The sequence below is a fragment of the Dermacentor variabilis genome, chromosome 1 (assembly GCF_050947875.1).
Source record: "Dermacentor variabilis isolate Ectoservices chromosome 1, ASM5094787v1, whole genome shotgun sequence".
NCBI lineage: Eukaryota > Metazoa > Arthropoda > Arachnida > Ixodida > Ixodidae > Dermacentor > Dermacentor variabilis.
This window is the reverse complement of record NC_134568.1, coordinates 132,847,765-132,859,788: the sequence shown is the minus strand read 5'-3', so window position 1 is coordinate 132,859,788 and position 12,024 is coordinate 132,847,765. Positions and strand designations below refer to the sequence as shown.

Sequence of the window (12,024 nt, the reverse complement as noted above, 5' to 3'; positions counted from 1 at the left end):
GGTCGGACCGTCATTGGTATGCACAAAAAAACAAACCTCATGTGTAAGTGCCTTCGGGTCCAGAGCAGACATCAGCCACCTCGCCTTCCCATTACCTCGCGTCGATGTCAGAAGACCGCCAAGGCCAACAGATTCAAGAACATCAAGTATGGCGTCAGGAGCAACATTGTCATAAGCTCCTTTTACGTTCAAAATTATAGCGACGGATAAACGATTGCACATGCGATGTTGAACGTAAGTGACCAGGTTGATGGCATAATCAAGGAGCAGGGGAGTCGTTAGAAAACGGCCATAGCGTTTGGGCAAACCAGACTTCAGACATTTTCAACTAGTGCTAACAACACGCACACATTGCACAAGACTTCAACGGGAGCTACGTAAACTTGGCGTGAGTCTGTGGAGTTTGATAAACTTTGTAGCGTTCCAGGTACCATTCCAGTGGCAAGGATCATTCGTTCCGCCACCTTTCCTACACAACTACCCAGCGCAATTGGGCGGTGTGACGTGAGCTCTAACGGAGACTTGCCAGGTTTGAGAAGCGCAACCAGGCGGCTTGTCTTCCATTCTTTAGGAACATTTCCATCCCACCATGGTTTGTTAAATACAGGCCGAGCAGCGCATTTTGTGCCGGCTCACCGAGGTATCACAAAATGCAGTGTGATATTCCATCTGACTTCGGCAACGATATCTCAGTGGTAAAAATTGACATATTGACTGCAATACCTGGTCCATGGATTATCATAAGGTATTTCAACGCCCACTGCGCTATTTGGGGAAGGTCTAAAATTAACGCAACGGGTCAGCGATTGGCTTCACTTTTATCTGGTCACGGTACTTGCATAGCGATGGCAGCCTTACTTTTCTACGAGGATCAGCGTACAGCAACTGCTTAGACTTAGCTTTTCTGTCACATCGCTTTACCACAGGTGTTAAGTGGTTGAGATCTTGAGAATCATGGGAATTATCATAAGCCCAGTTACCTCAAGATCATAAGTTGGGGTGTGACTCTGTCATTCGTCAAATATGATCCGCCGAATTGATTGGTCCACACTAAAAACCAGCATCGAAGACGCTTGTGGCACAGATCTCAACTCTGGCATACAGCTGGCGATTAAAGAAGCAGCGCAGTCGCCGATCTGCACGCTGACGTGCTCTCCAGTGTACTCGGAACGTGGAGTTGGAGCGAGTCCGTGAGATTCATTGTCGTGCCGAGCGAATATACCGACGCACAATGTCCATCCCTGATCCGAGGACAGCCAGGCGGGCGCAAAGGCTGATCCAGCGCCGCATTAAGAAAATGCAGTCTCAACGGTGGGCGAAATTTTGTGAGTCTGTAAACCCCCGCAAACCTCTTTTTTCATATACGGAGAACAGTGCGAGGCCTTATGTGTATTTCCTGAACAATGCCTTACATTCAAAGCCCTAGCGCTTTTCCAACGTCGACAGGATATCGAGGTAGCGGATGATTTCTGTCAGAGGATCCGGTCCAATCAACTTGTACTGGCGTCCTTGCTACTAATAGCATTGCACATTCACGGGATTCCCACAAACTCTTTTGAAGTGCGAGTATACGAAGAAATGCGCCTGTCCTATTATGTGCCTTGCACGCATGGGGAGTATTACATGTAACTTTTGTGCCTTTTTTGTGTGTGTGTCTCACTTTTGTCCCTGGGGATTTACGCACCTTTTGTCTTGTTCACTGCGACTCCATGCTATTGTGTTTGGCCTTATTCGCGCGAATCAAGGCCAAGAAGCCAAAAGCAGTCGCCAGCCAATGTTTAAAAGACTTGAACGATTACCCTCCCCACCCCTTCTTCTAGTCCGGATGGCGGGTATAATGCGGTGACTTGATTAGAATTATTTTTTTTGTTGCTCTTGGTCAGTGGCTCGGGTGCCGCTCCCCTACGTCATCAGGACAATCGGCAGGTTGTACGTGAGCGGAGAATGACAAGAAAGGAAGCGAATATAGGAACAGGAATCCGTACAATATACCATCCTATGTCTTGATTAGCGTATACGTGAGACAAAAGATTGCGCCATCACAAGCAGCTCGACGCGTACATGTTTTGCGGATGCGTCACGTTAGGTCGGAATTAGCCAAACCATCATCCGTCACCAAATACTTGGCGAAGCTGTTCGACGAGATTGAGTCTATTTTCTTCATTTTCCCTTCATTTCACGCATTCGCTACCGGGGCCGGTATAATGCAGGGATTCCTTCTACTCGATTCCGTGCCACTCTTATGATTCACTGTTTGCGGCCGGCTGATCCCGTTGATACTGAGAGAGGAACGCCGTCCTGACCAGTGATGAGGCGCAAAAAGGAATGGCATTAGCATCGAATATTTACGGGATCCCGGCCCGTGTCGCCCAGTGATAGATCTTGGGCTTCGGCAACCCAAAGTAACTAGGGCACACTTGCAATTAGTGCACTCGTTTGCAAAACTGTGCAATACTGTATGTGTTCTCAGACAAGCACATTTACTTACTTATGCAACTGTACATATATATTCATACATTTTTGCTCGTGTGCGCGTACTATCTTCTGTGGCACCGTGGACTCCGGCGCAGAACTTTGCATCTGTTCCTGCTCCTTTTCTGTATTTACTGTTTTTCGACACTTTGTGATTTCATATTGTTTGCCATGCAATGAGAAGTAGCCGGTGCCACTTCGAGGCACTAACGTCTCCCTTAAAACCATGTAAATAAAAAAGTAACATCATAAATTTACCACAGTTAAAAGGAAGCTTATATGTATAGGGAGTTCTTATTAGGTTGTACCAAAATTTTTAACATTGCGTGTGGCATATATCACAATTCTGACCCTTGAGCTAAATTACTCGATGAGGTAGCCTTTACTTTCAAGAGAAATCGAAATGCTTCCTTGAATTATTAACATAATTACAGCAATTAACTTCTTAATTAACTTACGGCACATCTTTATATAAGCAGTTTGCAAGGAATGTCCACTTGGAACGAATTCTGATATGGCACCGCTTTCGAGATATGCGCCGTCAAGCTTGCGATAAAAATGCACTGTTGTTCCACTTCCTATTTCAAGAAAACGCTGTTTTATGCATTGAAGACCAAAAGTAACTGGGACGTCAGTAAGTTCCTTTGGACACTTTGGAAATTAATATATTGAAACTGGCGCAGTCGCGAGAATTCGTTCAAAGTGAATACGCCTTGCGAACTCGCCGGCTAAAGCTTGTAAATTGCAATGTACAGTAAAGTAATTAATGGAAAGTTAATAGGTGTAATTATCTTAAATACTTAGTTAAGCATATTGATTTCTCGTAGAAGTAATGGCCGCCTCATCGAGCAACTTAGCTCAAAGGTTTGAATTCTGCATTCTGCCGAGGCAATTTTTAAATAAACTTGGTGCAGTTAAAAAAAACACCTTGTATATTTTAGGCTGTTATGTGAACTGGTTTCTTACATAGAATATTGCAGTGTAAGCGCCGGAACATTTCTTAGATTCATGGTGGCTAAAGAAAAAGAAAATAGCGCTAAGACGAAAGCACCTGTTTTTTTCTATAACAACGATGCTAAACTTGGAGTATTTAACAATGATGTGGGTGGCACCCGCCGCGGTTTCTTAGTGGCTAATGGTGTTGGGCTGCCGAGCACGAGGTCGCGGGATCGAATCTCGGCGACGGCGGCCGCATTTCGACGGAAGCGAAATGCGAAAACACCGCGTACTTAGATTAAGGTGCACTTTAAAGAACCCTAGGTGGTCCAAATTTCCCCAGTCATCCACTACGGCGTGCCTCATAATCAGATCGTGGTTCTGGCACGTAAAACCCGATAACTGAAAAAAATGTGGGTGACAAGGTGCTCTAGAACTTCCTCGGAATTTCTGACAAGAAAAGGATCACGCACTTTTAGAGTACGTAGCCAAGTCGCATTTCAAATATTTTGAAACGCTGAGCTGCGAAGTTTTTTTTAATGATCACGCAAAACGGGTCATGCGCTTTATGCCTCTCGATAGTTCGAAAATAAAAGTAATATCCTAGATACTTTGCCTATCCCACCACTGTAAACATGTGCAAACACTGTCTTTCTCTTTTATCTCACTTTACTGAATCATCATCGTCTTAAAATTTCTTTCTAGAGCCTTGGTAGCTTCTAGCAGAAAAATAAACTTTGTCTTCAAGCACAACAAAAGATCCGCATTTGTCGGCTGTGATTACCTGCAAACCTGCCGCATACTATAGAAAGGAACTGAACCAATGGTCCCAAATATTCGGTGCCGACATCGCCAGCAGTTATCAAAAACACGTATGTCCACACAGTCTGCACCTTGAAAATTCATCTGCTGCCAGTCTCGAGATCCTTCTTCGGGTCCCTATTTTCTCCAGCAGGCTGGGTGACAGCCAGAAGTGTAAGTACGGTCCCATTTGCTGAGCTCCTCAATTATCTTAAGAGATGGATGGGGACGCGAGGATCGGGATCTTTCGAAGAAGCGGATTTTTTTACAGTGAAGCTGTTAGCCTCTCGGTCGTCGACATTTTTTGTGTCCATCCGCGAGCAGAAATTATCCTCATCAGCAATTACTCATAGCCCTCTGAGCAAGCAAAAATGCAATGTCTCATCCCCCCCGTAAGGCAGAGGCTACAAGCGCTCAACAAAGTGAAGTGAACAGTGCGTACATTCATTGAGATCAACCATACAACACACAGAACAGCATACGTTTCAATGAAGAACAAGCTCGAAACAAGTACCCTAATCATCAATACAGCACTGCATACCTCCCTGGGCAGTTGCAGTTGTGGCTTTGCAACAACTTCGCCGGACATCCACTTATGCAGGGCCGGGATGGTAAGTCAACTTTTTTAAGGGCAGGTCAGGGTCGCGCACTATTCTACAAGAAATTGGAGGAATGTTCCCTTGTCTTGCACACACAAGACAAGTACAGACGCTCTTGACGCCACCGCTCGGTACTGCTGACTCGGCCAATATTTCTTGCGGTCCTTCAGATGGTGCCATCGAGCCGCATATCGCTTGAATATCAGCAGGAGAATGGTCCTGATGATTGTGCAACGATGCAATACTTTCTCGCCAGAACGACACTGCCAATAAGATTACAAAGATGACTTACGAAGTACTGGGTTACAGCACGAAAAGACACCCATTGTACAAGAAATGTGTTCAATAAAGATTGAACGTTAGGCTAGTCGGAATATATTCACGGTGGCAAACAGAAAAACAACGCCTCTGTCTTACCTTCTTCGTGCTATTCTTTGGTCTTAGCACCGAGTTTTGTGTCTAGCACCATGAAACCTTTCCAACGAGCTCAACCTGCAGCATTGATCCACACACAAAAAAAATGTTTGCCTGTTTAACTTCTCATTCAAACACGTTTTTGAAAGAAGCCCGAGGCGTCCTTCTTACGAGGAAATCGAGGTGTTCAGTTGTATGTGCAACGGAACACCATGGTATGTGCAGCTGACATCTAACAGTTATTATTATTAACAGTTATCTAACAGCTTGTGGGGTTGTCTTTTCTCTCCTCTTGTGTACGCGTCCTTGAAGGCTGGGTTTCGTTGTTTGTCAAGTTATTTATTGCACGTGCTACGCGCGCAGGTGCCTTCTTCAAGGTAGTGCTATCGTTTAGCGCGGTGGCCAACACGGAGAAGCTTTTGAACGTGCGTGCCGAACGCGGTAGCGATGCCTGGCGTCTGCGTTTCCTGCACGGCCTGCGATTTCTCAGTGCAAGCTGGGTCATCCTGGGCCACAGTTACCTGACTGTCGAGCCGACGGCTGTGGGAGAGCTGCTCCGCATCATTCGCTTTGGCAAGAACTTCATCTGGTGCATCGTCGGCAACGCCTATCCATCAGTGCAGACCTTCCTCTTCATGAGGTAGTATACTTCTCAAGTGGTACAGCTTACGAGACCTCCCCACCACCATTCCTGCTGCACGAGGCTGACAGTCTGAAAGCAAAAGCACGAGAGGAGTACGGGCTTCTATTCGGAGCTGCATTATCACCCCCAAGGTCTAAGCGACGAAAACTTTCCCCTAAACTAAAGGAATGAATTCTAGCAGTAAAACGCTCTCCGTATACAGGAATAATTGCTTAGCTACACCATTTTGATGAGTGCGTCTTTATTGCTATTTATTTCTGTTTAGTTTTATTTCGAACTTCTTGCCTTATCTATCTCTTGAAACAAAAGGGGTAACCGTCAGCATCTATACGCTGATTAAGTCTCCTTTCTTGATTTTATTTCAGCGAAAAAAAGAATATAACATAACATTTACGGCAGTTTGCAGAATAAAAATGGCTGCTACGCATTTCATTAGTGCATGGTGTACCTCTGTGCCGTAACCATTAGTACACTCCAGTGGAATTTAATTTTGAAGACGCGCACTGAGTTTGTAACACGTCCAGCAGCAATCAACTACTAGGCAATTGCGCCAGTGTTATAGTTAAATATACATTAAGCCCGACAGCCGTTCCTTGCGTTTACAGCCCTGTGCACTACTACACACTCTAAACCAAGCGTTTCAAGGACAATGATCCTTTTTTAACATACTAGGGTATCATCTCTTTATTTTCAGCCATGTAACCGGATGCCTTTGACATTAGCGATGAGCAAGTGTTTCATCAGTTGCCTTCATTAGGCGTCAAAAATAATATGTCGAGCGAATGATGTAATACCAGCTCAGACAAAGATAAGAACTGCATTGGAAGGCAGGGAGATTACAAAGTGGTAGTTCTGGTTGGCTACCCTGCACGAAGGGAAGGTGCAAGGGGCTAGGAAGCTCTTCAAACAAACAACAGCGAAACATATAGGTGTGATTTGTTTCGAACCAGCCATCCATTAGGTCCATTTCAGAAATGATACAATGATTGACAAGCAATACTGCATAGAATGCCAATGCACCGTCTGCGCACAGATTCGGGATGGATATTTTGAAACCCACGCTTGTGTCACATTCGCTTGTCGATGGACCTGCGCTGACAACAGGCTGGTTTCAACACAGCATCTGAAGTACGAGCGCCAAAGCTGCTAAATAAATATAAAATAATCCATCTTGATTAGTTAACGAATAAAGTTTGCTAATTACGTTGATTAGTTGTGACGCCATACTCAGTGGCCGCCTTTAATAACTTGTTACCGAAGACTCACTCTATCACCTCGACAGCGCTGACTTTAATGAAGTTGCTTTTACTTCGTGCTCTAACAGGCTGTTATAAGAATAGTTTATGACGCGCTGTTGTAAACTTCTTATCAAATCCCGGAGTTCTTTTGCTTAGGATAGTTGTGCCGTGAGAAAAAATATCAGTTTCATGACACGATATGGTAAACTACCACAACAGAATGGAGCATAACCTTCTGCTTCGGTATTTTCTACCGCATGCTTTGAGGGAAGGTAGGATTGTTGCCATATTTCAAAATTGTTGACGTGGCACCAGTCATAACTTGATAGTATTCAAGAGGACGTAATTTGCCGCCACACCACCTGTTGATACCAATATAGTTATCCCGACGATGTGAGGCCGCGTAACTAATGGGTATTTAAAGATTCACGATTACCACCGAATGAAAAGCCGCATGCTGATTGTTTTTGCTTTCGCCTTTCGAATACTTCTAGCGGATTCCTACTGAGCTTTAACATCGCCAGGCACTTGAGGCAAAGAAGGGGAAACCTCTGGCTACCAGTCACCCTGCTTCTCATAAGAAGATACATAAGGTAAGTAAGAAAAACTCCGCGCATAACCTAAGGCACCTGCCGAAAAACGCAAAAAAGGGGAAGAAAGAAGAAGAGGCTAACGCGATCGCAACTTGTTAAATGTAATCACTTCAGTAAATGAGAGAAAGAGGGAGAGTGCCATTCTATTTAGCCCTAGGTAGTTTTCGAAATAGTGCCCCAAAGACCTCACATGGCCTGCTTTCGTTTCTTTCTTTATAAGTTGGGTGCTATAACTTTTCTATCCCAATTCTGCAATCAGCTCCCCACGATTGGTAAGAAAAAATGTTCGGGCCACCTCCACTTCGCCTGTCTGTCACGCGACGTCACGAAAATCACGATAGCTTCACATCTGATATCACGTGTACACACTGATTATGCATGATTGGGCCGAACAAAAGAAAAATAGCTATTTCTAATTCGACGTCTTTTCGCCATTAGCCCTCTGCGTGTGCCAAAAATTTTCGGGCTGCGCCCCCTTCGCCTGTCTGTCACGCGAAGTCACAAAACCTCGAAAACTCACCGCATCAAAGTCACGTGTATGCGTTAAAGATGAATTGATATGCCGAGGAAAACTGAATGTTTTTCTGAATAGCCGGAGTCTGCAGCATGCCCCGTTCCAAAAGGAATAGAAGATGGCTGCCCGCCGATCGCTCAGGCACTGGCTATTCGCACCTGCCAGAGAGCATAGATTAATTTGCGCATAATAAACTTTTTACGTGGCAGTATAACGTTACCGAGCCCTTTCAGCACGTATACTACATCACTATGCCAACTCTTTTTGCTGAGGATCCGTTTTAGCGGCATTCTTAACCTTCCGTTGCATGCCGCCGCGATTTTCAACCAGCCACCGCAAGCTAAATAAGGGGAAGTGGACCAATCGCAGAAGCTTGCACCACCATCCCCATCCGTTTATCTATTTCCACTGCGTTGGCTCGACCCCATCGAACCCCTCTCCTCTTGAACGTGCTCCTCGCCTCTTGTCAGCCAATCAGATAAGAAAACCCGTTCGATGTACGCAATTCTATTCGTTTTGAAAGCAAACAAAAGTGACCTCCTATAAACGAGAAGAGTGTTCGATTGGGCTGTTCAGACAACACTACGGGTCACCGCCTGATGCTTGCGTGGACGGTGTCAGGAGATTGGGATAAAAACAGTTTGGAATAGTTCTACGTTATAGGGCCCATTTTTGCGTTTTTTTTTCTATACGCCCGGCGGTGTGCGTCCTCTAACTTTGGTTGCGCGGAACCTAAAACTCCGTACTGCTCTTTTTAATGCATAGCATTCTTGGGCTAGGTGCTCGGGGTCATTTTCTGCTCCGTTCTTTTCGTCTTTCCATTTCGTGTCCCTCCAAGAAATCTGTAACGCCGTCTAGGCTCGAATGGGTGGATATCTGTGAATACGCTTACCGCCACCTACTTGAGGGCGCACGAACCTCCCGACACAATATTTTGTCAGCCATCATGGGAGTTATGGTTAGCACATACATTTGCCTGAACTTCGTCCTTCAAACGGCTTCGTAAGGTCATCGTTTTGTAGAGGAAATGTTTCATAATTAATTCAATAAACACCATTAAACGTGTCCCACGGCACAATTCGAACACATGACGTCTAGTGTTGCAGCCCGATATTGAAACCATTACTCTGCTGACGCACTGATCGACAACCGGCATAGAACACCCTTATGAAATTCTCGCCGGCAAGCGAGCGCGTTCAAACGCTTGGTGCGTTTTGGTTTTGCCTTACCGAGGCACAGTTAGAACGTGAGCGAGAGCATGTGCGGAAAGGAACGCGCGCAAAACGCAAGCAACCAGAGAATTGAGTCTGCAACCATAGGGAGAAGCTTCATGAGAGGACGCGCTGGAACCTTGTTCATACGCAGGCGAGCATGTCGGTGGCAAATTATGCGAGAAAAAAAGCACAACAACAACACTTCTCTCATTTACCAAACACAAGATTGGAGATAAGAACCAGTTGACCGAGGGGATGGGCAGAGTGGGCGTGGTATTCTTTGTAGTTATTTGTCTCTTAAAATACGGCAGCCTTCGTTTCACCCACCGCGGTTGCTTGGTGGCTATGGTGTTGGTCTGCTATGCATGAGGTCGCGGGAACGAATCCCGGCCACGCCGGCCGCATTTCGATGGGGGCGAAATACGAAAACATCCGTGTACTTAGATTTAGGTGCACATTAAAGAACCCCAGGTGGTCCGAATTCCCGGAGTCCACCACTACGGCGTGCCATCACATCGGGGTTCTGGCACATAAAACCCCATAATTCTTTTTTTAGTCTTGGTTTCAAGGATAGAGTATAGGCTTCATAAGTAATGATTACAAAGAATTCTATGCACTATATGACAATTCACCAGTGTGGAATTTCTGCCCTAACTTTTTTCTCCATGAAGAAAAAAAATGAAATTATGCGGTTTTACGTGCCGTGACCACTTTCTGATTATGAGGCACGCCGTTGTGGAGGACTCCGGAAATTTCGACCACCTGGGGTTCTTTAACGTGCGCCTAAATCTAAGTACACGGGTGTTTTCGCATTTCGCCCCCACCGAAATGCGGCGGCCGTGGCCGGGATTCGATCCCGCGACCTCGCGCTCAGCAGCCCAACACCATAGGCACTGAGCAACCACGGCAGGTGTTTGTGTTTTTTTTTCGATGAATACCGGTGTCAGTGCCAGTAGTGTGTGCCATCAAAGCCACGACCAGAACTAATTGAGGTCACAAGGTCGGTCACAGTCAAGGAAATACGCGTGCTCACCGCGGTTAATTGCTAAGTAACTGTGCCATTCAGTGCGAAGGGCGTTTGATTCCTGGCACGCAGCGAGCGCTTCCCTAAATGCATGAAAGTAAACGCCCGGACGCGGAGATTGAAGCGCATATTAAAGAAACCAAGGCGGTCAAGGCTATTCCGGAACATTCCAATGTTTGTCCACTTGTAGCTCCTACGCAAAGCTTCAATTATTACTATTATTATTATTATTATTATTATTATTATTATTATTATTATTATTATTATTATTATTAGTTGTTGTTGTTGTTGTTGCTGTTGTTGAGTATCTGCGCTGTGTGTTCCTACGAACTGAACTTGAGTGCCGAGCATGTATCGAAAGTATTCGTACCGACGAATGCTACTTGTTTGTTCGGAAGAACTGCAAATTTTTATGCTTGAATGACCTGTGTGGGTCTTGCCTACCGAAAAATTTCGCTTCTCGCTCATAAGGCGCCTTATTTCTGTCTTCAGGTGCAATTTTTGTCAAAATCCTCGAAGCCACTGCGGGAGTGCCGAGAACCATTGTCTAGCACTGCAAAAGCGCAGTTGCAGCTCTGAACCTCTGTAGAAGGAGAGGCGATGTAGAAGACAAAAAAAAAAGAACGGGTGTCTCAGTAATTGACATTGCAGCTTTGGTGAAGCGCGCAACGGCTTCAGTCACTTTCGTCCAAGAGTATATGCTTGCCTTTCCTCTTCAGCCTGTTCGTCTCTCATTAGTTCGGTGCGAAAGTGAAACACATTGCTCTACTTCTCTTTTTTTTACTACAGCAGTTTAACTTCACCATAAATATAGGAATAACCCTACGAACGGAGACCGCAAAGCAAACGTCTCAACGGGCATTGAACGTGGCGAGGCTGGCGCACTCCTCTCCCGCAGGTTGACGGCGCCGCTCATGTTCGTGATCGGGGTGTGGCTGCTCGTGCCGCTGGTGGTGGACGGGCCGCTGGCCAAAGAGCACCACCCATCCATCTTCGCCACTTGCTCGCGCAACTGGTGGCGGGCGCTCATACACATCAACAACTGGAGTGACCTGCTCGACATGGCAAGGGTGCCTTCGTGCTCTGTGTGCCGCTGTTACACGGCGCTTGCTCGCGCATACCTCAGCCATATTGTGTAGCTCGCATGCCCAGCACCAGTCGTGACCGTGTGCTGCTAAGTCGCTGTGTATTCTTTTTTTCTTTCATTCTTTTTTAGACCCCTCGGGCTAGTGATGTCCCGGGGCGATCTGTAGCTAGATTGACAAAGTCGTGTCCATGCTAAACGCAGGCGTCTGCTCTTCGCAATGGCGGTAAATGTGACCGCGCGAAGGCTAGGGTAAATTAAAGATCTTGCAATAGTGCTGTTGTTTGGAACAAAGCTAACGGCAACAAAAGAACGAGAATTATACAGGACAGGCACTGACGAGAGAGACTGTCTTGTGTATTTCTCAGTCATGTGTTTCCGTTATTTTTGCACTGATTTTACTATGAAGATCAACCAACTCGCCCACTTTTACACTCAATTGTTGTTTGGAAGTCAACGGAAGCGATACCCAGTCGCCATAATTACCGACCA

General features: G+C 45.8%; 1 protein-coding gene across 1 annotated transcript in view; it reads left to right on the top strand.

Moving 5' to 3' along the window:
- Positions 1-12,024, top strand: part of LOC142585395 (nose resistant to fluoxetine protein 6-like) — an 87,625-nt gene that overhangs the window by 59,582 nt on the left and 16,019 nt on the right. The window contains exons 6-8 of the mRNA XM_075696169.1: positions 5,558-5,862; positions 7,598-7,696; positions 11,347-11,512. Of these exons, the coding sequence (XP_075552284.1) occupies positions 5,558-5,862; positions 7,598-7,696; positions 11,347-11,512 (570 nt within the window). The remainder of the gene's footprint in view (positions 1-5,557; positions 5,863-7,597; positions 7,697-11,346; positions 11,513-12,024) is intronic.